The sequence below is a fragment of the Dama dama genome, chromosome 30 (assembly GCF_033118175.1).
Source record: "Dama dama isolate Ldn47 chromosome 30, ASM3311817v1, whole genome shotgun sequence".
In the NCBI taxonomy this organism is placed as follows: domain Eukaryota; kingdom Metazoa; phylum Chordata; class Mammalia; order Artiodactyla; family Cervidae; genus Dama; species Dama dama.
Window position 1 is genome coordinate 36569326 of NC_083710.1, and position 26884 is coordinate 36596209.

The 26884-nt window shown below is 39.5% G+C and overlaps 1 protein-coding gene across 1 annotated transcript in view; it reads left to right on the forward strand.

The window, feature by feature from the left end:
• LOC133049331 (phospholipid-transporting ATPase IB-like) overlaps positions 1-26884 on the forward strand; it is a 115299-nt gene that overhangs the window by 23394 nt on the left and 65021 nt on the right. The window contains exons 8-22 of the mRNA XM_061133324.1: positions 595-664; positions 4535-4662; positions 5004-5115; positions 5425-5590; positions 6686-6813; positions 7953-8030; positions 10641-10729; positions 11717-11792; positions 13823-13928; positions 14509-14591; positions 14931-14980; positions 16803-16872; positions 18985-19069; positions 22059-22198; positions 23694-23832. Of these exons, the coding sequence (XP_060989307.1) occupies positions 595-664; positions 4535-4662; positions 5004-5115; positions 5425-5590; positions 6686-6813; positions 7953-8030; positions 10641-10729; positions 11717-11792; positions 13823-13928; positions 14509-14591; positions 14931-14980; positions 16803-16872; positions 18985-19069; positions 22059-22198; positions 23694-23832 (1520 nt within the window). The remainder of the gene's footprint in view (positions 1-594; positions 665-4534; positions 4663-5003; positions 5116-5424; positions 5591-6685; positions 6814-7952; positions 8031-10640; positions 10730-11716; positions 11793-13822; positions 13929-14508; positions 14592-14930; positions 14981-16802; positions 16873-18984; positions 19070-22058; positions 22199-23693; positions 23833-26884) is intronic.

The window sequence follows — 26884 nt, forward strand, 5'->3', positions numbered from 1 at the left end:
AGAGAATCCAGAAACACATCTGTACATGTTGGAGCTTTGATGTGTGACAGTGGTGGCACTCTGCTTCAGCGGTAACAGGAGTTAGAGTTAGAGTTATTTGCTCAGTCGTGTCTGACTCTTTTGTGACCCCATGGACTGTAGGCTGCCAGGCTCCTCTGTCCATGGAATTCTTCAGGCAGTAGTACTGGAGTGGGTTGTCATTCCCTTCTCCAGGGGATCTTCCCAACTCAGGGATTGAACCCAGGTCTCTCGCGTTGCAGGCAGATTATTTACCATCTGAGCCACCAGGGAAGCCAGTGGTAACAGGATGGGCTGTTAAATAGTAATGTTTTGGAACTGGTTACCCACACAGCAAAAAGTGAAATTCCTTTCTACACAGAAACCAACTTTAGGGAATTCCCTGATGGCCCAGTGATTAGGACTCTTGGGCTTGTAGGATCACACTGCTGAAATCCACTGGCAAGGTAGTTGTTGTGGTCCTTTTAGTTCTGAAGAATCCTTACTGATGTAGATCATATTTCATGGTTACAGTTATTGGGAAATTAATTTGTTGGAGAGATATTGATTCAATATTACTCATTTTATTTTCTTTAGTGAACCTCAGGCAATGTGTTTTGTTGCAACATCTAATCTGGATGGAGAGACAAATCTAAAAATACGGCAGGTAAAGATACCTTTATTTACTTATTTGGCTGCGCCTGGTCCAAGTTGCGGCACCTGAACTCTTAGTTGTGGCACATGGGATCTAGTTACCTAACCAGGGATAGAACCCGGGCCCCCTGCATTGGGAGCCCAGAGTCTCAGACACTGGACCACCAGGGAAGTCCTGAGATGTCTTTCTAATTCCTAACTTTATACTTGAGTCCACAGTGTCAAGTTTTGTCATGTACCAAATTTACTTTTTTTTCATGATGAAAATGGTCTCACCACTAATAAATGTAATTTATTTACATAGATATAATTTATTTAAATAGATGTAATTTATCCTCATGAGATATTTAGAAGGTACTTTCAAAAGAATAAGCAACAACTACATGAATGTGTCACTCACTACTGCAAGAAAAATTGTAGTGTATAAAATTCAGGTCATAAAGGATGACACACCTTTATGCATTTTGTTTTGAGTTTGATATTTCTGCTGATGATTTGATGATAAAACTGTCCTGACTAAATATAAGTAGATCAAAGTGTGTTACTCGCTCAGTCATGTCCAAATATTTGACATCCTGTGGACTGTAGCCCACTAGGGTCCTCTGTCCATGGAATTCTCCAGGCAAGAATACTGGAGTGGGTAAGCAGTTCCCTTCTCCAGGGGATTTTCCCAACCGAGGGACTGAACCCAGGTCTCCTGCATTGCAGGCAGATTCTTTACTGGCTAAGCCACCAGGGAAGTTGTCCATAACCAGATTAAAAGGGGATATAAATGAACACTGGGTGATCTTATATACCATTGCTTTTAAAACTACCATCTGAACTTTAGATTAGCATGTGATTATGAGTGGGCAGAGGCAGTGTTCAATTATCTTTTCATTAATGGAGAAAAGGACATTGATCTTTGCTCTGTTAGTTTGCTTAAGTAAGGAAGTACCCGATTTTATATTTGATTATTTGCATGTCTGTTGCTACCTTTACTGCAAACTTTAATTTGATTTGAAAATAGAAAACAGGTTTAGAATTTGTTAAATCTATCATCTTTGTAAAAGTAATTGAGAAAATGAGTTTATTTTACCTCTGGCACTTTCCGAATCCCACCTTTGTCCTCAGTGCTAATCATAGTAATAGTTTGGTACCTACCTGATTTTTTAAAAATTCAATTACAGACTTCTGTTTCTGCGAAGATGGAGTAAACATTGTTTTACCTATTTTTTCCTGCTAAGTACAACTAAAGACTTTGGCTTTTATATAAAAAACAAACAAGACTCTGAAAAACTGAGAGAAGAAGCCAGATAGCAGGACTTGCGACCCTGTGAACAGTGTGATGGCGAGTTCCCTGTTCTTTCTTTGGCCTCATTTATCTCAGGGTCCACATAGTCAAAGCTGTGGTTTTCCCAGTAGTCGCACATGGATGTGACAGTTGGATTATAATGAAGGTTGAGCACTGAAGAATTGATGCTTTTGAACTATGGCGTTGGAGAAGACTGTTGAGAGTCCCTTGGACAGCAAGGAGATCAAACCAGTCAATCCTAAAGGAAATGAACCCTGGATATTCATTGGAAGGACTGATGCTGAAGCTTCAATACTTTGGCCACCTGATGCAAAGAGCCAACTCATTGGAAAAGACCCTGATGCTGGGAAATATTGAAGGCAAAAGGAGAAGGGAGTGGCAGAGGATGAGGTGGTTAGATAGCATCACCAACTCAATAGACATGAATTTGAGCAAACTCCAGGAGATAGGAAAGATATTCCTTCCAATGAATATTCAGGGTTCATTTCCTTTAGGATCAGGAGACCATGTGGACAGTAGTAACAAGGCATTGCAACCCATTCACGCCAGGGAGGTGTTGTTGAAGGTCTACAGGGAGATCAGGGCTCTCACCCTTGCCCAGCTATAACTGACCAGCCCCCCAAATTGGCCATTAAAAGAGGTCAAGTTTGCAACTTGTATGCTGATCCTCCATCATGCAGTAATGAGACAGAACTTTCATTCCCTGTCAGAGAGGTGCCAGAGGAAGCCAGCTAAGGTTTAAATGATATCTAGTATCTCATAACATAATACATGTAATAGGCAAGCTGTCCGGTTTCAATCAAAATTTATTCACCATACCCCAAACCAGAAGGACCTCAAACTCAATGAAAAATGACAACCCATGATGCTAACACCAAAATAACAAAAAATGTAAGCATTATCTGACAGAGACACTTCAGGGGACATTAGGAAAAAGGCTTTCATGAGCAATGACAAAAATGCTTGAAACAAAAGTCTCAGCAAAGAAACAGTCTCAGCAAGGAAATTTGGAAATTTAAAAACTTAAAAATACAATAACTAGCCCCTCTCCCCCCACAGACACACACAAATCAACCCCCAAAGCAACCAACCAACCAAATGAAAAAAGCTCAGGGGTTGGGCTCAACAGCAGAATGTAAGGGCTGGGGAAAAGAATCTGTGAATTGAAAGACAGCACAATAGAAACTACCCAATTTAAACAACAAAGAAAGTAGACGAGAAAAAAATGAACAGAGATGTATTTGTTCTTGTTGGGGGCTTCCCTAGGGGCTCATACAGTGAAGAATCTGCTGCAGTGCAGGAGACCTGACTCAGCCCCTGGTTGGGAAAGATCCCCTGGAGAAGGGAATGGCTACCCACTCCAGTATTCTTGCCTGGAGAATTCCATAGACAGAGGAACCTGGTGGGCTACAGTCCATGGGGTCACAGAGTTGAACACGACTGAATGACTAACACTTTCATTACACTTTTCATTCATTCATTCTCTTTCTGATTTATAGAATCTCTTCATGCACTTTCAGCACATAAGAATAGGTATATCAGTTGTATGTGTTGCAAATGTCTTCTTCAAGTTGGTAACTTGCTTTCAGACTTTATTTAAGGTATCTCCTGTTGAACCGAAGTTCATCCCAAACTGTTTCAATGTAGGTCCCTGAGTGTCAAAACTTTTAAGACTTTGTGTGCATGCCTGAGAATATTTGTGCTAAACTTTCATTTATTTGAAATTAGAAAGTTGTAACATTCTAGATTTAAAGGTCTCTTAATTAAGTACTTAAAAATAAAATCCTCTGTCTTTAAGTATTTCCTATTGTTAGACTAATGACAATTTGATTCTGAATTCTCTTGGAGGTGATCTGCCTTTTCTCTCTGGAAGGCTGAGATCATCTCATTGGAATGAGGCATTTTCTCGATGAGTGATTCTCAAAGTGTGATCCTTGGACCAGCAGCGTCACCATCCTGTTAGAGTTGTTAGAAGTGCAAGTTTTGGTGCCTTACCCCAGACCCACTGAATAAAAAAACTCTGGGGGCACAGCCCTGTAATCTGTACTTTAACATGACTGCAGGTGAGTCTGATGCACACAGAAGTTTGGAATCATTGTTCTAGATCCTTGCTAGTCAGAGTGTGATCCACCGTTGAACATCATCAGTTGCAGGCATAAATCTATCAAATACTACATGGTGTTTGATTGTGATAATTATAATTTCACTTCAAGGCAATGGAAACTTAACTTTCATACCTCTTTTGACCTCATTAGAATTATTTGCAAAATGTTGGTATGGCAAAGCCTTCTAGCAAAGTTTATGTTAGCGTTTGATATAAATTTTTTTTTGTTTGGTAAGTACACTGACTTACCAAAGTCACTTACAGTGACTTTCAGACACTGAGTTTCATAATATTCTTTTATTAGCCATTATGGCAACCCTCTCCAGTATTCTTGCCTGGGAAATCCTATGGACAGAGGAGCCTGGCGGGCTACAGTCCATGGGGTCGCAAAGAGTCGGACATAATTGAGCGACAGAACAACAAGAGACATTGAACTTTGTCTTGAAAATTCTGTTTTCATTTTTTCCTTTGATTTTATTTTGTAGGCTTTGTCAGAAACAGCTGCCATGAAAACAGAAAAGCAATTGTCAAGCCTATCTGGAAAAATAAAATGTGAAGGGCCTAATTTTCATTTCAACAGTTTTGTGGGAACCTTGTACCTAAATAGTAAAAGGTATCATTTTTTTCCTTCTCAAACATTTTTTTGTCCACTTAATCTTCCCTGACAATAACTTTTATAGTCACTCTAAGTATAAAGATTGTTTACTCTCTAAAATTTTTAACCTACCTATATTTGGAATGGTGAGAAATGGATAACAAAGCAATTTTTTCCTGTGCTGTTTTAGAAATAGATACTTTCTTTGAAGACACATTTGTTTTTATTGCTATTTTTCCAGAAAGTTAAACTTGACAAAGGAAATATATATATATATATGGTGAAAGTCTAGGTTTGTTTTACATTGTGAAAATAAAAAGTTCTGTGGTAATTTACTAATACTATTTTTATTGTTTTAGCCCTATTTCAATTGGGCCTGACCAGGTCTTGCTGAGAGGTACACAGCTTAAAAATACTGAGTGGATCCTGGGCATAGTTGTTTACACTGGATTTGAAACTAAATTCATGCAGGTAAATAATCTATGGTGACAAATAGCATTGCCCCAAATCACAACATTTTGTGTTTTTAGGAACCCTAGGACTTTGGACTTTGAGATGATAGATCTGCTATGTGGATCTGTTTCCTGTGAACTAGAGAGTGATGCTCCAAGAAGCAAGGTGGAAAGCCATGGGCACACTTTCAGTCCATCTGTGATTTGGCAAAAGATGTTGTACTTTTTGACCATTGCAGTTTTTAGCCTCCTTCACCATCAAACTGTAATTCACTTGTCTTGCTTGTTTGTGGTCCTTTTTGGCGTGTGGTTGCCTGCTATCATGCAGAATGCGGTCAAGTCACCCCTCAAGAGATCCAAGGTGGAGAAGGTGACCAACGTGCAGATACTGGTGTTGTTCCTGCTGCTCTTGGTCATGTCCTTGGTGAGCTGTGTGGGAGCCATATTCTGGAGAGACAGGTACCGAGCAGAGCCCTGGTACATCGGGAAGAAAGGTAAGTGTCAGAGCATGGGAGGAAGACGCCGCTTTTGTAAGTTACTTCCCAGGTTTTCATGTAAAAGGGAAGGCTCTCGTTCTAACTGGGGGCTGGCGCTTTTGCTTTACTTGTTTGTTTTCAGAAACTGAAGGTTAATGAGTTTTAGAAATAGAACATTTCCTTCTTAAGCACCAACCTCCAGCATTTTTACAACTTCTTTTGTATTTAGTTAGAACTTCTTCCTCCCATAATTCAACTATATAAATTTAATATGTAAGTCTGAGATGCAAGTTGTCAGGAAGACATATATAAGGCAGTGCATATAGATCCTCTGAACAATTTCTAGATATTTTTTAAGTAAAATATCTTTTACTTCTTTCCCTGGGTTTTAAAAAATCATTATAATAATTATCTCTTTAGCTTCAAATCTACAGTTATTGTTACTTTAGTCCCTAAGTCATGTCTGACTCTTTGCAACTCCATGGACTGTAGCCCACCAGGCTCCTCTGTCCATGGGATTCCCCAGCAAGAATACTGGAAAGGGTTGTCATTTACTTCTCCAGGGGAATCTTCCTGCCCCAGGGATCAAACCTGGGTCTCTTGTATTGGCAGGCAGGTCTTTTACCACTTAGCTACCAGCAAAGCCCTCAAACCTACTGTTATATACAGTTTAAAAAGTCCGCCTCATCACCCCCTCCTCATCTGCTGTGTTTAGCAACTTTCTTTCTTCAATGCTTTGCTTACCACCTTATCCAAGACCCATTTCTGTGCCTCCGGCTTTGTGTTTTTTTTGCTACACACCTCACAGAGTTCGTCCCGCTATCTTTCCTGACTCATCCCACTTTCTCAAGCTATCTGAAGTTCTCCGAGGACAGGATCTAAGTCTTATTAGAATTTGTATCCCCATGCTTCTAATGCACCCTATTACATGGTTGATTGGTACTTAGCTAATATTTTAAAAACTATTTTATATCTGTGTCCACTTAATTATACTCTTAATAATAATTTCCATGGAGAAAAATTCCACAATTTAAAAAAGTAATAATGAGAACACAGATGAATAAAAATATTGCCTGAAGCTGCAACGTGGTTCCTCTGATTTTTCTTCCACAGATTATGACTATCACAGCTTTGGGTTTGACCTTTTGGTATTCATCATCTTGTACCACAATCTCATCCCCATTAGTCTGCTGGTCACTCTGGAAATTGTGAAATACATCCAGGCCCTGTTTATAAACTGGGTGAGTAGTAAATTCAGGAAATTAAGACAGTTCTCTCTTGGGTTATGGCTTTGGGTTTAAGAATCAGTGTGACTGAGTCCTTGTGGTGGGGCCAGTGCAGCTGACAGGCCAAAAGCCAAGGCTGACTCAGCAGTGCCTGGACGCCTTTGACTCACTCTTGAGGACACAACATTTTCCCTATATATCTATTTTCCAGATGATCAGAAATATTTAAGAGATAGAGGCTTAGTAGCAAGTGTAGAAAAACAGTCAACCATTAAAACTTAAGATACTCACAAAGGAGAGTCCAATAGACTTACAATAGATTTACAGAGCTTAGCAAGAATGACAGAAACAATGGCATTTCAGCATTCCCTCAAGTTAAGAAAAATATTTCTTAGGTTAGAACCATGTATTGATGGAAGTTAATACTTTGTCAGTTGTGACTGAACAGATTTTCAAATCTGTGTGTAGGGTTGTCACTTTAAGTTTTTTTTTTTGTCTTCATATTGTTCTTTTTTTATTGGAGTACAGTTGATTTACAATATTGTGTTAGTTTCAGGCATATGGCACACAGTAATTCATAGCAGTTTGCATTTGCTGATCTGTATTGTTATTATTTTTTTTAACTGGAGGACAATTGCTTTACAATGTTGTGTTGGTTTCTTCTCTGAAATAAAATTCTTTCTGGATGTCACCTTAACAGGATCCTCCCAATATGTTGATGAACTACCATCATTTGAAAAGGAGTATTATTTTAGCAACCACAAAATTAGACAAAGTGCCCTCAAACATGTTCTCATCTGATCTTTGCAGTAGCTCTGAGTAGTGCCAGGAGGGAGGTCCCTGTTACTACCCTATCTGATAGACGTAGGAATTGAGACACGCTTAAGGCCACACAGCATGCCTGAGGCACAGCCAGGATTGAAAACCGCATCTTCCAAATCACCTTGACCTTTGTTTCTACATGGCTTTGCTTCTCCTGAATTGACTCTGCCAACCCATGTGAAAAACTAGCATGTATGCGTCCCAACCCAAGTATCCTGGACTCTCTACTGTGAATTCTTTATAAATGTCAAGCACATCAGATTAGTGGCCGTATGGACGTTTTGAGCCTAGTTCTGTCTGTGTGGCTTGGCTATTTTGTTTGTTTCCTGCAGGATGAAGATATGCATTTTAAGGGAAGTAATGTCTATGCCATGGCCAGAACATCCAATCTTAATGAAGAGCTTGGGCAGGTGAGGACCCCTCCAGGGCTGGGCAGTGTGACAGGAGTGCCACAGGAGGTGGGTCTAGGGAGAGCGTGTGCAGAGCTGAATGGCCAGATTTAGCCGTGGGCTAGAGGTAATATGGAGCTTCCCCAGTGGCTCAATGGTAAAGAATCTGCCTGCAATGTAAGAGATCCAGGTTCAATCTCTGGGTTGGGAAGATCCCCTGCAGGAGGGCATGGCAACCCACTCCAGTATTCTTGCCTGGGAAATCCCATGGATAGAGGAGCCTGGCAGGCTATAGTCCATGAGGTCGCAGAGAGTCGGACATGACTGAAGTGACTGAGCATGCACATAGATAATGTGACACCCTTGTGAAGCTTTAGAAATATAATTTGTTCCAATTATTAATAATATTGCATAATGGGTTACAAGTAGAACACATCTGATATAGGTTATTATGTGCTTATGAGAGAGTGAAAGAGCTGGGAGGGAGGTAGAAGAATGAAAGAGCTGTGGGACAGGTGGGAAAAGCTACTGGGGGCTCCCAGGGCTTCAGGTAGCTTCCAGGGAGCCACAGGGACCCTGGAATCTGGGGGATGGCTGGGTTTCTGCCTCTTTAAGGCAGGTGACTCATAGGGGAGCATCCACAGGCTGTTGTGAAATTTCCCACCGGCCAAATCCATCTGCCCACAGCTGCCAGAAGGGAAGCAGAAGAGCTTCTGGATCTTCACTGAAAATGCCTCTCAATGGTGGAATCTAATCTGCAGACCAGAGAAACATAGTAGCCTCCGGCCTCTATTCCTGCCTTACAATAGAAAGGCGGGAATGACGCCTAGTTACCAACAGACAGTTGTTGGTTGCCTTTTAAATGACAATGGCATCTTTATAAGTTTAAATTCAGTTTTAAAAACTCCCAAGATTATTTGTCAATTATACTATTAATATAATAAGGCTGAAAAAAAAGCAGCAACAACTCTCACAGCTGTACAGAACTTGAAGGAAGAAAGACCTGGAGTTGTTACTTTTTTCTATCTACTTTATGTTCTGTCTCTATATATGTATTTACCAGACTATGATTTTCTATCTTTCAATTAATTAGAGGTCACATATAAATTATGGTAAAAGGCAGAATTTTGAAGTTAAACATCCTGAGTGTGAATCCTGGTTTCATCATTTACCAGCATAGACAAAGATTCCACTGGAGAAGGAAATAGCAAGCTACTCCAGTATTCTTGCCTGGGAAATCCCATGGACAGAAGAGCCTGGTGGGCTACAAAAATCCATGGGGTTGCGAAGAGTTGGACACAACTGAGCATGCATGGATGCACAGGCACCACAAGAAAAGAAAATTACAGGTCAATATCCCTTATAAACTCAGATGCAAAAATCCTCAATAAAATATTAGCAGATCAAATTCAACATTAATAAAGGATCATACATCGTGATTATTTATTCTAGGAATACAAGACTGGCTCAATATGCACAAATCAACCAATGTGATACACCCTTTAAACAAAATGAAGGATAAGAAATATATGCAATAGATGTAGAAAAAGCATTTGACAAAATTCAATATCCATGTTTCATAAACATCTCAATAAAGTGACTACAGAGGGAACATATTTCAACATAATAAAGGGTGTGTACAACAAGCTCACAGTTAAAATTATACTCAGTGAAAAATGAAAAGTTTTTCCTCTAAGATAAAAAAATAAAACAAGGATGCCTCCGCTTGTTAGGGTAGCATTAAAAAAATGCTACTTTTATTCAACTTAGTATTGTAAATCCTAGCCATGGCAGTTAGGTAAGAAAAATAAAGGCATCCAAATCAGAAAGGAAGAATTAAAGCTGTCTCTTTTGACATGTGACATGTTATGTATAGAAAAACCCTAAAGTCTGCACCAAAAACCTGTAAGCAATAATAAAAAAAGAACCCAGGAAAGTTGCATGATAAAAAACCAATATACAGAAATAAGTTGTTTCTAAAAATAAAAACAAATGTTTCTGAAAGCATACGTGAAAATTTCTGCCTTTTATTATCATTTTTGGTGACTTTACATAACAAATAGTTAGCATCCATCTTGTCTATCCAAATAATGCAAAGATCTTGAAACTTTAAATCCACATTGCTTTGCAGTGTTCATTGGACAGAAATGATCACCTACAAAATTTCCATTTGTCTTTAAAACGATCATTATATTCATGATCATGATTAAAATGACTTTGAGTCTGTTTTTCTTTTTCATCTGAGGTATACATATATATTGATATATCAATACCAATCTAACTACTTAATGTTTTCTAGGTACTTTTCATGAGATTTCTTATGTCAGGAAAATGAACTTGGACTTCTGAATTTCTTAGGTTTGATGGCTTGAAGTTTACTTTGAATATTACCGTAGAATTTCATCTCCAGTGTAGAACAAAGAGAAGACTATGGCTTCTGAAAGAAGTAGATATTAAAGATAGAATTCTTATAGATTGAAATCCTTGTTTTCTAAAAATTCACATAATTTGAGGGTTTAAAGAGAAAGAATGCCATCTTTGCTCTCTAAAATGCATTTTAAATTATGTCATTTATCATGTTAAGTTTTTCTTCATTTAGTTAAATTTAAAATGTATTTCTTCTTTGTGTAGGTGGAATACTTATTCTCTGATAAGACAGGAACCCTCACTTGCAATATTATGACATTTAAGAAGTGCAGTGTTGCTGGTATAATGTATGGGTAAGTGTTTTTATTGCCATACTCTGTTGGAAGTTCCCATTTTTTTTTTCTTAACAAAATTAAGTAGACTTCGTTTACTCTAAAGCTTATCTGAACTTCTAGTACTATAGCTATATCTGAATGAGACTGCAACTTAACATACCTTAAATGAAAACTTGCAGTGTCTTTATTTTCTAAAATATAGTTTATGTCTACTTTTAAACATGATTAGAATTCCTAAAGAGTTTTATATTTATAACCTGTAATCATCATATTTCCTCCCTCACTTTCTCTTAGAGATCTGTCAAGCAAAAGTGATGGTGCAAAAGACTTAAGGTGACTAGATAACATTCTCTCCTTTGCCGGTGTTCCTTTTCCCTGGACATTTTATCATACTGGAGCACTGACATACAATCACACAGCCCGCATTGTTCAGACCCCCAGTGGCAGTTCTCAGGAAGCTCCCTGGTATAGATCTTTCCCATGTTTAGAAGAACCCAGAATCTATTCTTCAGTTTACTATGTTGGTGGCAATTTCCTCTGCCTCAGAATCTATATACCTATACCATTTTCAACACAAGTTTAAGCATTTTCTAATGCAGCTTGAGGTCTGGGAAGTTGTATAATTTGACATGGTGGGTGGCCCTGTGTGTTCAGTCATGTCCAACTCTGTGTGACCCCATGGACCGTAGCCCCGCCAGTTTCCTCTGTCCGTGGGAGTCTTCCAGGCAAGAATTACTGGAGTGGGTTTCCATTCCCTTCTCCAGGGAATCTTCCCAACCCAAGGATCTACCCGTGTCTCCTGAATCTCCTGCATTAGCAGGCTGTTTCTTTTACCATCGAGCCACCAGGGAATAATAATTTGACAGAACACTGAATATTTACTAGTTGTAAGTGTGATTTAGTGAAAACAGAATATGGGGCTATATTTCACTTAGGTCTGTGTGATTGCTGACTGGTACTACCAGGAACTTTTAGTTAAAATGAATGTTATTTGTTCTTCTTCAGTCAGTCTCCTTGTTCCATCTCAGACTCCTATGAATTCAATGACCCAGCATTGTTGCAGAACTTTGAGAATGATCATGTAAGTCTGCTGTTTTCCCTCTGTGTTGACAGGGTTTTGTTATATAACTTTCAAACATACATGCATTTTCCTAAAAGGAAAAGAGAGAGAGTCTTGAGAAGTTTTTGGTATTAATATAGTAAGCAAGGGATTTAACATGAAAAGTATGAGATATGCCTTGACTTGAGTGTGAATGAATTCAGACATTATATAGGAATATTCTACTATGTAGCAATCTGAAATCCTATCTCTATCTGCTTTTAAACTCTTTGGTTCTATAGCATGCAATCAATATCTTCACTTATCTATTTTAAGATATTGATCTAGCTGATGGGAAATCTTGATCTTCTAAAAATAAAAGTGATCTTTGGGACTTCCCCAGTAAACTAGTGGTTAAGACTCTGCCTTCCAACACAGGGAGCATGGGTTCAATCCCTGGTCAGGGAATTAAGATCCCAAATGCCTTGGGGAGCAGCCAAAAATTAAAATAAATAAAAGTGATCTTTAAAATGTAGAACCTGTACATGTTCTTCCTTTGCTTAAGACCCTTCCGAAGACTGGCACCACATTTAAGATAGAATCCTGACTTACTACTTTGGTCCTCTCTGTCTCCAACCTCATTCTGTGTCTCTGATCCCTACACTCAAGATGTTGGAGCCACATTTATCTTGAAGCTCCACAAACGATGAATCTGTGTCCTGATTTTGGGTCCTGGGAAAGTGCTACAACTTTTGGTGTGTGCCACCACACACTTGAACACAGACCCACAATTAACCTTTCCATTTAGGTCTTAATTTAAGCATCTAAATATGTTTTTTTTCCCTTGTCATTTCAGTTCAGTTCAGTCATTCAGTTGTGTCCGACTCTTTGCAACCCCATGGACAGCAGCACGCCAGGCTTCCCTGACCGTCACCAACTCCCAGAACTTACTCAAACTCATGTCCATTGAGTTGGTGATGCCATCCAACCATCTCATCCTCTCTCTTCCCCTTCTCCTGCTGCCTTCAATCTTTTCCAGCATCAGGGTCCTTTCCAATGAGTTAGTTCTTTGCATCTGGTGGCCAAAGTTTTGGAGTGTCAGCTTCAGCATCAGTCCTTCTGGTGAATATTCAGGACTAATTTCCTTTAGGATTGACTGGTTTGATCTCCTTGCAGTCCAAGAGACTCTCAAGAGTCTTCTCCAACACCACAGTTCAAAAGCATCAATATTTTGGTGCTCAGCTTTCTTTATAGTCCAACTGTCACATCCATACATGACTACTGGAAAAACCATACCTTTGACTATATGGACAAACTTGGCAAAGTAATGTCTCTGCTTTTTAATATGCTGTCTAGGTTGGTCATAGCTTTTCTTCCCAGAGCAAGTGTCTTTTAATTTTATGGCTGCAGTCACCATGTGCAGTGATTTTGGAGCCCCCCCCCCCAGCCCCCCGCCAAGAATAAAGTCTCTCACTGTTTCCATTGTTTTCCCATCTATTTGCCATGAAGTGAAGGGACCGGATGCCATGATCTTAGTTTTCTGAATGTTGAGTTTTAAGCCAGCTTTTCACTTTCTTCTTTCACTTTCATCCAGGAGTTCTTTAGTTCTTCTTTGCTTTCTGCCCTAAGGGTGGTATCATCTGCATATCTATTATTGATATTTCTTCTGGCAATCTTGATTCCAGCTTGTGCTTCATCCAGCCCAGCATTTCGCATGGTGTACTCTGCATCACCTCCCTGAAATATGCCCCTGACTTCCCTATCACACCTCCTTCTTGTTTCCTCCAGCTTTGCGAACACCTGCGTCCCCACGGAGAACAAACATCCCTGGAGAGCAGGGTCTTCCTGTTCCCTGTGGTCGCCCCAGCCCCCACCTCTGCCCCTGACTCAGCCTCCACTCCACAAACACATTCTGAATGTGTGGTATGGTTTCTAGCCAGTGCCTTACTCTGAATGGATCTGAAGCGAAATCTTACTTGGTGTATATATATATATATATGCAGATTATATGGGACTTTTGAGTTCAAGGGGCAGGTTGGAAGCTAGTCATCAGCTGTGTCCCTTTCTTACAGCCCACGAAAGAGTATATAAAGGAATTTCTTACTCTGTTGTGTGTGTGCCACACTGTTTTTCCAGAGAGAGAGGGAAACAACATAAGCTACCAGGCCTCCTCTCCAGGTAGGTGCCGTGTGCCTGTGAACACCTGGCAGGTGATGAGCCCACAGAGGAAGGGAGGCCATCACAGATCCCCAGTCGTGCCTGCCTTTCTCCTTGCCTGAAATTCCTACCAGTTTGGGGCATTCGTATACAGCTATGAGCCACTCTGAAGCTCTGGGGCTCTCACTGTCCACATACCCCACACACCCCCAAAGTGCCCAGAAGGCTGGCAGGGGGTGGTCTTAGAGCAGGGGCCTAGAAGCAGGTTACCGTCAGTACCCAGGCACGGGGCCGGGTGAGGCCATGCACATTTTATGGAAGTGCTACTAGTGTTGTGGAGAACAGAGAGGATCTCAGCGAGCGGGAGGAGAGTGTTTTAATTCCAGGCTGGTGGATTAGCCCCACTGACCCCACTTAACCAGATTTCTTTTTCTGTCAACACTCTCTGCTTACCTAGAAGCACTGATAAACACATCTGGGTAGAAAACCCCAAGTTCTAAAGAATGACATGATATTTTACTGCTGGAGAAATCTGTATTAAATTAAGTATAGTGTTAATACACTTGCTCAATCTCCATTAATTCAGGCCTTTTATTGACAGATGAAGCAGCTTTAGTGAAAGGAGCCAAGAAACTTGGCTTTGTTTTCACCGCAAGGATGCCGAACTCTGTCACCATAGAAGCTGTGAGTAATACTTGATATACTTTCTAGCAGTTTACATGCACCTGCTCATCCAGAGACACACATGTACAATTTTTCTAATCATGCTGATTTTAGATTGGAGAGGTGTTTCAGTCTTAATCTGTCGCAATAGGAAGCACTTTTGTTAATATTGTCCAGGTTGCAAACAATATTCTTACCAGAGGAGGGCACCGTCATCTCATCAGACTTGCAGGAAGGCTTTATTTTGAAAAAGATATGTATTTGGAGGGTGAAACTTGTTCATGATTGGGAGTGTGAGTTACTTTGTGAGACAAATACTTTTTTCCTAAGGTAAGAATATGTTGTCTTATTTTCCTGTAGATGGGAGAAGAACTCACATTTGAAATACTTAATGTACTGGAATTTTCTAGGTAAGCTACCTTTTTGTTCTGTGTGTGCATTTTCCAGGGCTCTTCTTTGACTATTCAACTGAGATTTGGCTGTAAATGAAAACCTAAAAACAGAATCCTGAAATTCTAGTTAGCTTCTACACACCCTTGCATCTCAGTTCAGTTCTTGCTTCTCTAGGCCTCATTATGATAATTATTTTAATTGAAACACTCTTCTCTGAGGCTAAAGCGTTTCAATTTTACCAAGATTTTCTTCTCCCCTAAGGAGATCCTCCTCCTCTCATTTTGGCCATCATTTCTATGAACCTCTTACTTCTCTTCCAATCTTGAACATCTTTTTCTTGATCAGTCTTATTACTGAGGGAAAATAAAGTTATTTTTTTGAAAGAGCTTGAAAACATGGAGGAAGTAATGACTGCGAGCCCATCTGGTCTGTAGGACATGTTCAGAACTGTCCTCTGAGGCCCATGATGGCTATACCACTTGGAAGACCTGTAGTTGGGTCTTCCCAATGTCTCTAAATGACCTTCCCAATGTCTCTAAGCAAATATGTGGCAGAATCAGGGTTGAAATCCAGGTCTACTGGTTTCAAAGTCCTTGGTATTGTCAACCAATCTGTGCCTCTGGAGGTAAAAGAAAAGTTGCTGTTTAGTTGTTAAGTCGTGTCCAACTTATGACCCCATGGACTGCAGCACACCAGGTTTCCCTGTCCTTCACTATCTCCTGGAGTTTGCTCAAATTCAAAGAAAAGCTAAAGAATTTTTAAAAAATGTATTTTCATCTCCGTGGTGTGCATTGCAGTCTATAAAGCTAAAAATATTTTTCTAGAACATTCGAGGAGTCGTAGAAAAAAATATTTTTCTAGAACTGTTCGAGGAGTAAGGTGGCCTTGATGACCGCCTGTTCGTGCGGCCTTTGCTCCATTCATGTTGAGGGCAATAAAGAATATTGAACAGTATGACTTGATGGAGACTGTGGTGCCCCGGGAGGTGGAAGTTTACCTCTGAGGGTCCTGGGAGCCTGTGCGAGGAGGTGGGGTTTGGGCTGGTGACTGAACTGGAAGGAGAGTTAAGAGTGGGCGAATGACCTGGTGAGGAGGAAGGACTGTCTCGGCCAGTTTACTGTGGCTGTGTGGAGGACAGAGGTGAGAGGAGATCTTCAAGCCGATTTGGGCTCCTAAATCAGGAACAAAAGCAGTGAGTTTAGGTTCTATGATAGCTATAACACACACGCACACACACAAAATCCGGAGGGCTTTGAGACAGAACTATACATTCAAAAGATTCTGGCATCTACTGAGCCAGCAATTTAACATCTTGTGCAGGAAAATGGGGCCAGAAAGGTCTAGTTGATGAAGATGGTGTGAGGACTGAAAATCATACAGGACCAGGCCTGCTTTCCCCTTCTCTCATCATTATATTAAGCGCATTACATGTATATAAAATTTATGTATTTTAAGTAATATACATGTTGTATAATACATGTGTATGTATAATGATACATAAAGATGTTACATTATATATGCATCATGCACTATATTATAATAGTACATATTAATCTAATATATCCTAATATGATCTATTGTATATACTTGTGTCAGTAAATTCCCATGGAAGAAAAGAATAGTAGTGGAAGAAGGTGGAGATTTATAATCAGAATTTCAGTTAAAGGAAGTCAGTAAAGAAGGAAGAAGAGGAGGGTGGTAATAAACGTGCCAGCCTTTTTAGCCATAGGCAGCTGAGGATTCTGACAATTAGAATTCTTTTGACTGAGTTTTTGCTTGGGTGGTAGCTCCACATACTGAGGAAAACAGAAACTAACAATACTTTCGATATTGTTTTAGTAACAGAAAGAGGATGTCTATAATTGTCCGAACTCCTGAAGGACAGCTACGGCTCTACTGCAAAGGGGCCGTAAGTACTGGGATTCAACATTCATGTAATGAATTTTAAAATGCCGTTACTTTGTATGTGCTGTTATCACTGTTGGTTGATAGCATTAGGTTGAAAAGTCCATCTCAAGGCCGCCAAACCCACTGAAATGCCACCAGAATTTTATTAAACTTTGATGTCAGTGAAAATGTGCTGTCGCTCAGCTATTTTTTTGAGAACCAATGATCTGCAGTTTTGGCTGCTGCAGGTAATGCTCCTGTGACCATTTGTTTGCAACTCTCTCTGTGGACACATAGTTTTATCTCTCACTGGTAAATATCGAGGAGTAAAATTATTGGATCACCTGGGAGCTATATATCAGCTTCTTAAGAAACCACCAAGTTGAAGTTACATTCTTACCAGCAGTTGTTACCAACATCAGGCCTGGTTAGTCTTTTTAATTTTGCTGTTCTGATAGGTGTGTATCTCACTGTGAATTTAATTTACATTTCCATGATGACTGATGATAGCAAACATTCTTCCATGTGTTTTTCATCTGTGATGAGGGTTCCCAAGACTACCACTATGCTTTCAGGGAGTCTCTAAAAGGATTCATGGGACTTAGCACATAGTCATGGACCTGAGGTGGAAATATTCATAACTTCAAATTCCATTTCTTTAATAATATAGAGCTCTTCAGAACATTTTTTTCTAATTAGCTAGTTAGCTTTGATTTGTGGTTTTTATAGAACTTTTCTATTTCATCCAAGTTGTGGAACTTACTTATTTCATCCAAGTTGTGGAATTTTTCCTAGTTGTGGAAAAATTGTTTGTCATAGTCTCTTTACTATTTTAAATTTTATTTATTTATTTTTGGCTGAGCTGGGTCTTTATTGTTGTGGATTACTCTCTAGTTGTGGTGTGTGGGTTTCTCATTGCCATGGTTTCTCTTGTTGTGGTGCATGGGGCTTAGTTGCTTCACGGTAGGTGGAATCCTCCAGGACCAGGGATAGAACCCATATCCCCTGCATTGGCACGCAGATTCTTAACAACTGGTTAAGAAAGTCTTAAGACCAGGGAAGTCTTCTTTATTTTTTTTTTTCAATCTTTGTTTTTGTTTGTGTGTGTGTATGTGTGTCTTTAAAGTGTGTTTCTTCCAGGGAGCATGCTATTGGGTCTAGTGTTTTAAATTTGTTCTGGAAATCTCTGCCTTTTAACTGATGTTTAGACCATTTATATAGTATGGTTATCTATATGACTAGGTGTAAATATATCATCTTGCCATTTATTTTCTATTTGCCCCAGTTGTTCTTTTTTATTTTATACTTTCTTTTGGATTTCTTGAATTTGTTTTTCCAATTTCCTTGTTTTAAAACTTAAAGTTTTTATTTTAGTAGCTACTTTGTGGCTTATAATAGGTATCTTTATTACATTTCTCCTTCAAGTGATATTATATTACTTCACATATAGTACAAGAACCTTATAATTCTATATTTCCATTTCTCTCTCCTAATCCTTCTGGTATGCTGGTCATACATTTTAATTTTACAAATGTTACAAGCTTCACACTTTACAGCTATTAACTTTGTCCAATTTCTTAGAATAAAAAGAATTAGATAATGAGAGAAATAATATATATATATATACACACACACATATATATATATGTATGCACATGCCAATACCATGTCCAGCGCTCTTCAGACTCATATTTCCATCTGGTATAATAATCTTTTGTCTGAAGAAGTTCCTTTACTATAGCTTATAACATAGATCTATTGGTGATACATTTTTTCAGTCTAAGTCAGAAAGAAAATATGTATTTCATCTTTACTTTTTCTAACCTTTTGAAGTAAATTTTTGCTGAGTATAGACTTCTAGGCTGACCATTTTCTTCTTTCAGTGCTGTAAAGATTTTGCTTTACTGGCTTCTCACGTGCATTGTCCCCATGAGATATTTGCTCTGTTCCTTGTCTTTGTTCCTCTGTTTGTAACATCTTTTTTCCTGGAATTGTGCCTTCACTGGGGCTTCTTGAGCTCCTTCACGTCTATGAGCTAAAACAAAAAAATGATAAAAGTTTTTGTAATTCAGATTATCAGGCTTAGATAAGATGTTAATCACAGTGTGTGTTTGTGTGGCTTTTTTTCCTATAGGATTCAGTGATTTATGAGAGACTTTCAGAAAATTCTCTCTTTGTGGAGGAGACATTAGTCCATCTGGAAAATTTTGCTAAAGAAGGTAAGTGAAACTTATTTAGAATTGAGTTCCCTTTTGTAATGTTGTCCTTAACTGTTGAAATTATAGCCTCAGTGCGTGCTTGGGGTAATTTGTTGGTATGTGAGACCTTGTATGCCTTCTGTTTGGTTAAAAATAAATGGTTTCCCAAACAGGCCCTGTCCAGGCAGTCTTATTATTTTCCCTTTCTTCCACTCCAACAGTATTTTGTGCTTAGTTGCAAACACTAAAATGTATGTTTTTACATTTGTAGGCTCTTCCTTTATTCCTAAAGCAGTGTCTTCAGTCTATTATCTATTTCTAGACAGAGGATGAGATGGTTGGATAGCATCACTGACTTGATGGACATGAGTTTGAGCATGCTCCAGGAGTTGGTGATGGACAGGGAAGCCTGGTGTGCTGCAGTCCATGGGGTCTCAAAGAGTCGGACACGACTGAGTGACTGAACTGAACTGGAAATAAAGAGAGGTTTTTTGGTTTTTTTTTTTGGTTTGTGTTGTGTGTTTTGAAGTTAATAATTTTGTGTATAACTCAGAATGCTGACATAGTTGATATTTTCCTGCATTCTTTTATCCTTCTGATTTTGACTTATCATCCATCTCTTTATGAAATACATTCCTTGAGTGAGTTTTGAATAAGAACAACATCCATTGGAAGGTTTATAGGTGCTTTTAAAAGCAAGGAGTAATACTGACTAAGAGTACCTTGAAAACTATAGTCCACTTTCTCCTTTTAGTTTACAAACTGCTGCTTCCTATAGACACATGTGTGTCTTGTGTGACAGTATGGATATTTTGCAAGTTTACATTTTGGATCTTTTAGTGGTCTCTGAAAATATAACTGTGCTGTAGGTTGGTTGCAATAGGTAGAAGCATATGGGGACTATATTGACGACAACTTCGATAGGTCTTCTGCAGAGAGTTGTGTGTGTGTGTGCTCAGTGGCTCAGTCATGTCCAACTCTTGGGATCCCGTGGACTGTAGCCCTCTAGGCCCCTCTATCCATGGAATTTCCCAGGCATGAATACTGGAGTGGGTTGCCATTTCCTCCTCCAGGAGATCTTCTGGACCCAGGGATCGAATCCTTGTCTACTGCTTGGCAGGCAGCTTCTTTACCGCTGAGCCACCTGAGAAGCCTGTTCTGCAGAGAAACAGGAAATTCTCAAGTGTTTGAATGTTTTGCCACAATTAACCTAAAATATTACAATCCGATTAAAAAATTTTTTCAGGCATGTCTTTGCAGTTCAGTTCAGTCACTCAGCTGTGTCCGACTTTTTGCGACCCCATGGACTGCAGCCTGCCAGGCTTCCCTGTCCATCACCAACTCCTGGAGCTTGCTCAAACTTATGTCCATCAAGTTGGTGATACTGTCCAACCATCTCATCCTCTGTTGACCCCTTTTCCTCCTGCCTTCAGTCTTTCCCAGCATCAGGGTCTTTTCTAGTGGGTTAGTGCTTTGCATCAGTACCCAAAGTATTAGAGTTTCAGCTTTAACATCAGTCCTTCCAACTCAGGACTGATTTCCTTTAGGATTGACTGGTTTGATCTCCTGAAGTCCAAGGACTCTCAAGAGTCTTCTCCAACACCACAGTTCAAAAGCATCAGTTCTTTGGCATTCAGCTTTCTTTATGGTCCAACTCTCACATTCATACACGACTCCTGGAAAAACCATAGCTTTGACTAGACAGACCTTTGTCAGCAAAATAATGTCTCTGCTTTTTAATATGCTGTCTAGAATGGTCATAGTTTTTCTTCCAAGGAACAAGCATCTTTTAATTTCATGGCTGCAGTCACCATCTGCAGTGATTTTGGAGCCCAAGAAAATAAAGTCTCTCCCTGTTTCCATTGTTCCCCTGTCTATTTGCCATGAAGTGATGGGACCAGATGCCATGATCTTAGTTTTCTGAATGTTGAGTTTTAAGCCAACTTTTTCACTCTCCTCTTTCACTTTCTTCAAGAGGCTCTTCAATTCCTCTTCGCTTTCTGCCATAAGGGTGGTGTCATCTGCATATCTGAGGTTATTGATATTTCTCCCGGCAATCTTGATTCCAGCTTGTGCTTCATCCAGTCTGGCATTTCATATGATGTACCCTGCATATAAGTTAAATAAGCAGGGTGACTATATGCAGCCTTGATGTACTCCCTTCCCAATTTGGAACAAGTCCATTGTTCCATGTTTGGTTCTAACTGTTGCTTCTTGCCCTGCATACAGATTTCTCAGGAGACAGGTAAGGTGGTTTGGTATTCCCACCTCTTGAATAATTTTCCACAGTTTGTTGTGATCCACACAGTCAAAAGCTTTAGCATAGTCGATGAAGTAGAGATAGATGTTTTTCTGGAATTCGCTTGCTTTTTCTATGATTGAGAGGAGGTTGGCAATTTGATCTCTGGTTCCTCTGCCTTTTCTAAACCCAGCTTGAACTTCTTGGGATTCAAGTTAATTTTCTGTTATCTCAGCATTTGTTGGGCTTACTTTAATGTTGGAAACTGAAGCCTCTTATTCGACAAATAGTTATTGAGCATCTATATAGTGCCCTGCAGTGTTTTCAGCTTCCAGGGCAGAAGTGAACAAAACATAGACAGCTAATGTCCTGCGAGAATATGCCAGTGATAGATGATGTCATGGGGTGAGGAGTGCTGTGGAGAGAAAATAAACAGGGTAAAGGGACAGAGCGACGAGGTGCTCTCTGTGTAGGGTGAGTTAGGTAGAGACTGCAGGAAGGGAGAGAGAATGACAGGCCCTCAGGAGAAAGTGTTCTGGGTATAGGATGTGCAAGTCCAAATGTTGGGGAATATGAGGACCAGCGAGGATACTACAGTGAGCAAGGAGGAGGGGAGGAGGGAGGATGAGTGAGGAGACCAGGTGGGTCAGGAAGGGCCACACGAAGGCCTTTATTGTCCCATGGGCTCCGAAACACTTTTGGATTTTGTTTTCAAATTCTCTACTTCTATCCAATCACTGGAAGCCTCACCAGGTGATCTCTCTCTTGCAGGTCTGAGAACTCTCTGTGTTGCCTACATAGACTTAACTGAAATAGAGTATGAGCAGTGGCTGGTCATGTATAAGAAAGCCAGCACAGTGGTACAAGACAGAATACAAAGTCTGGAAGACTGTTATGATAGAATTGAACAGGTAATGTACCCCATATGTGTTGTCCATGCCAACACATTTGAAGAAAATGAGCTTATCAATGTAGTCATATCTTGGTGTCATGTTAAAAGCTCAGGTAAATTTTTTTCTGAAGTATACATCTGCCTTATTGTATTGAGAATTCATAAAATGTCTTTTAAACTATTCAAAATATTTTTCCCTGTTTTGAATCGTATCCTAGTCGCTTCAATCTTGTTATCCTCTGTATGGCTTTTCCCACCTGAAAAGAAATACATGTTTATTATAGAAACATAAGCTAGAATAACATATAACAATCATCTGAAATGGGCTAATGACTGAGTTCCAATCTTCCCTTTGTTCTTTTCTGTGTATTATATATGTAGTATCCTCTTGTGTGTATTTGTGTGTGTGTGTGTGTGCTCAGTTGCTCAGTCCTGTCCGACTCTTTATGACCCCATCGACTGTAGCCCACCAGACTCCTCTGTCCTTGGAATGCAAGAATACTGGAGTGAGTTGCTATACCCTCCTCCAGGGGATCTTCCCAACCTAGGGATTGAACCCACGTCTCCTGCATTGGCAGGTGGATTCTTTACCACTGAGCCACCTGAGAAGCCCCTAACCTAGCCTAACCCTCATTTAATTGGTGTATTTAGACCACTATAAACATTTAGGCCATGTTTATAGTGAGGATTAGTTTAATATATACTGTATTTGTAACTATTTTTATTTGTTCCAACTTTTTTCTTTTTATTTTTTTCCACTTTTTTTTCTGCTTTCTTTGGTTCTAATTGAGGATTATATATAATCTGCTTTCTTGCTCTCTTTTTTAGTATATCAATCATACTTCCTTTAAAAATGTTTTTAGTGATTGTCAAAGAGTTTGAAAAGTCTACTTTCAAATAACACTGTAACCACTTCTCTCCAGTGGTAGACCAATACTTCACAATAGGAAGAGAAACTAGAAACCATCTGGTGATAAGAGATTTATGGAGAAAATTATTAAATTTTCCTTACAGACAAAAGTAAGGGCCTATACATGTGGAAGGGTTTATACATTATATGGTGGTGGTGGTTTAGTTGCTAAGTCGTGTCCAACTCTTGTGACCCCATGGACTGTAGCTCACCAGGTTCCTCTGTCCATGGGATTTTCCAGGCAAGAATACTGGAGTAGATTGCCATTTCCTCCTCCAATGGAAATTCCCAACCCAGGGATCGAACCTGTGTCTCCTGCATTGGGATGTGGGTTCTTTACCCCTGAGCCATGAGGGAAGCCCTATAGTGAAATAGGGACAAACAGATCAGTGGAAGAAACTAGAACAAAATGTGTGAGTGTATGCACATATGGGACTTTGCATAATAAATTATTAGACGACATGTTTTTTTATCAAAATTTGCTCTATTTATTCCATCATAAAATATTTTTATCTTTACACTTGATCTTAGCCAAAAGGCCAAGAAATGATATATTTTTATCTTTAATTAGCAATAATGACTATCTCTTCCCAAAAACATCTAGAAGTTCCTACTACTTGGAGCCACGGCTATTGAGGATCGCCTTCAAGCACGTGTTCCAGAAACAATAACAAGTCTATTGAAAGCGAACATAAAAATATGGGTCTTGACAGGAGATAAACAAGAAACTGCAATTAACATAGGTAACAGACACAAAGAATGTTTTTTAAAAGCCTGGTTGTATACGTATCCTAAATATACAGTTAAGAATGTATGGTTGTTAATAGTTAATAGTTACTAGTTTTTTATTTCTTCAGGAAAGTATAGTGCAGTGAAATCTTGCCATCACATGTCACAGAATTCAAACAAACAAAGCAAACTCTTATCTTTCCTTCACCGTCTTGAAACAATAGAATGCAGAATGCCCATGAGTCATATGCAATTTCTTGTTTTTTTCCTTTGATACTTGAAGTTATGATATTTTTTCTCTAATGAAGTATATATTGGCTTGGCCAAAAGTTGGTCTTGGTTTTTCCATAAAATCTTACAGAAAAACCTGAATGAATCCGAATATCTGTGTTTGAATTGTATGTTTATTCATAAACATTGTAATCATTATCAGAATATTGGGTTAGTGTTTCTTTTTTTCTAAGCTCTGATGTCACTTGTTTGACTTTATAGTTTTTATTATGATTATTATTATTATTTCACTGTTTGATGGTATTTAGGGTTCAGATGTATGGAAAAGGAGTTGAGCAACTTCCCTGGTGGTCCAGTGGTCAAGACTCTGCACTCCCAATGCAGGGGGCTTGGGTTCAATCTGTGGTCAGGGAATTAGATCCCACCTGCCATAACTAAAGAGTTTGTATGTCACAACTACATACACAGATCCACTGCATCCAAATAAATAAATATTTAAAAAGGAAAAGGAATTTAAAAATCAACTTTTAGCCATGAATATGTAAATGTTGATCATAAGAAGGGATTGAAATTATTATTTTTTTCATGATCATCATGGTATCCAGCTCTGGTTAGACTAACACATATTATGAAATGACCCTGTATTCATTGGACACCCTTTAAACTATGTTTCGGCTAATTTGTCAACTCTATATTCATTCATTTAACAAATATTGAACCCTTGCTATGTGCCAGAAAATTCCAGGATCTGGGAATGAAAAATTGAGTAGTAAAGTCTCTGTCCTCAAGGAACTTACATCTACAAGACAAAAAATTAACAAGCAAATCACCAACTGTTGTAATGTTATTGCAGTAAGTGTTAAGACTGAAAACAAAGCATGGAATAGTCATGGACAGAGGGGTAATGAGACAGAAAACACATTGGGGAGGTGACATTTGAGGCAGAGGCCCAGAATGGAAGAAGGAGCAATCACTGGGAAAGTTCCAGGCAAATGTATGGTGAGCACATGGCTCTGGTGTCTTATCTGAGCAACAATGGAAAGGCCAACATGGGTGGAGTATGGGGAGCAAAGCAGAGGTGAGAGCTTGTCAGGCCACAGGAAGAAATGTGTAGGGTTTTGAGCAGGAGAGTGATATGATTTAATTTGTGTTTTAAAAATATCTTCTTGCTGTTGTGTGGAAACTGGAGTAAATGGAAGGCAGGAGATCATTTAGGACATGTTTGTATAAGTCTATACAAGAGATGGCAGTCATTTGTACTGGGATGTAATGGGAAATATTGGGGAGGGACTCCATTGGATCCTTTAATCACATGATTTGGACTTGATAGGACTACCTGTACTCGGATTTTTTTTCCCCCAATGGCACATATGATAGTATTGCACCATGCAGAACCACAGATTGTTGTTGTTAAGTTGCTCAGTTGTGTCTGACTCTTTGCAACCCCATGGACTGCAGCACGCCAGGCTTCCCTGTCCATCACCAACTCCTGGAGCTTGCTCAAACTCATGTCCATCGAGTCAGTGATGTCATCCAACCATCTCATCCATCCTCTCTCTTCCCCTTCTCCTCCTGCCTTCAATCTTTCCTAGCATCATAGTCTTTTCCAATGAGTCAGTTCTTCATATCAGGTGGCCAAAGTATTGGAGTTTAGCTTCAGTATCAGACTTTACAATGAATATTCAGGACTGATTTCCTTCAGGATGGATTGACTGAATCTCCTTGCAGTCCAAGGGACTCTCAAGAGTTTTCTCCAACACCACAGTTCAAAACCATCAATTCTTTGGTGCTCAGCTTTCCTCATAGTCCAACTCTCTCATTCATACCTGACTACTGGTGATTGAGTCAGTGATGCTATTCAACCACCTCATCCTCTTTTGTCTCCTTCTCCTCCTGCCCTCAATCTTTCCCAGCATTAGGGTCTTTTCTGACGAGTTGCCTCTTTGCACCACGTGGCCAAAATATTGCAGCTTCATCTTCAGCATCAGTCCTTCCAGTGAATATTCAGGGTTGATCCTTTAGGATTGACTGGTTTGGTCTCCTTGCTGTCTAAGGGACTCCTTGTAGCCCAAGAATCACAGATATGGAGGGTCAATTATAAAGATACATGTGGATTTCTGACTGTATGTGGGTTAACACCCTACCTCCAGCATTTTTCAAGGGCCAGTATAAATTTGGGGCACATTTGGTGGGTTAATCTGTCAGCCCTCATTGAAATGGGTGCAGTAAGAGTAGATGACTGTTTCAAAGAATTTTGCTGTGAAGGGAGCAGAGACCTGGGGTGGTAGCCAGAAGAGAACAGAATTGATGAAGTGTTGATTGTCTTTGAAGGAGCTATTTCATCTCTAAACATCAGTTTCCTGCCTGCAAATTGGGGATGATAATAGTTTTTACTTGATAGAGTTGTGAAAATGCCCTGAGGTAACTCCTGTGAAGTTGTTGCAAAACACTTAGCAAGTCCTCTGGGAATGTCAGATATTAATGTAATTATGAAAGACTCACAAAGCAGGTCCGACCACCATGCAGTCACTTATCCATCTGGCAAACATTTGGAAACATACCATCCACATGCTATCCTTTTTCCAGCTCTTTCACATTTCTGCTTTAATGTGCCTTGCCATGTTCCTTGAGAACCATGCAGTCAATGACCACAGTAACTTAGTGCATATCTTGTGAAGAGGCTCAGCTGGCCCCGCACCATAAAAAGGGACAATTGCTTTCTTACCACCTTCCTCAATTACATCTTTGCCAGGTCCACTACCTGAAACCATTGGTTTTACCTGAGACTTCAATAGTCTCTTTGGCTCAGGACTGAAACTCAACCTAGATGAGACC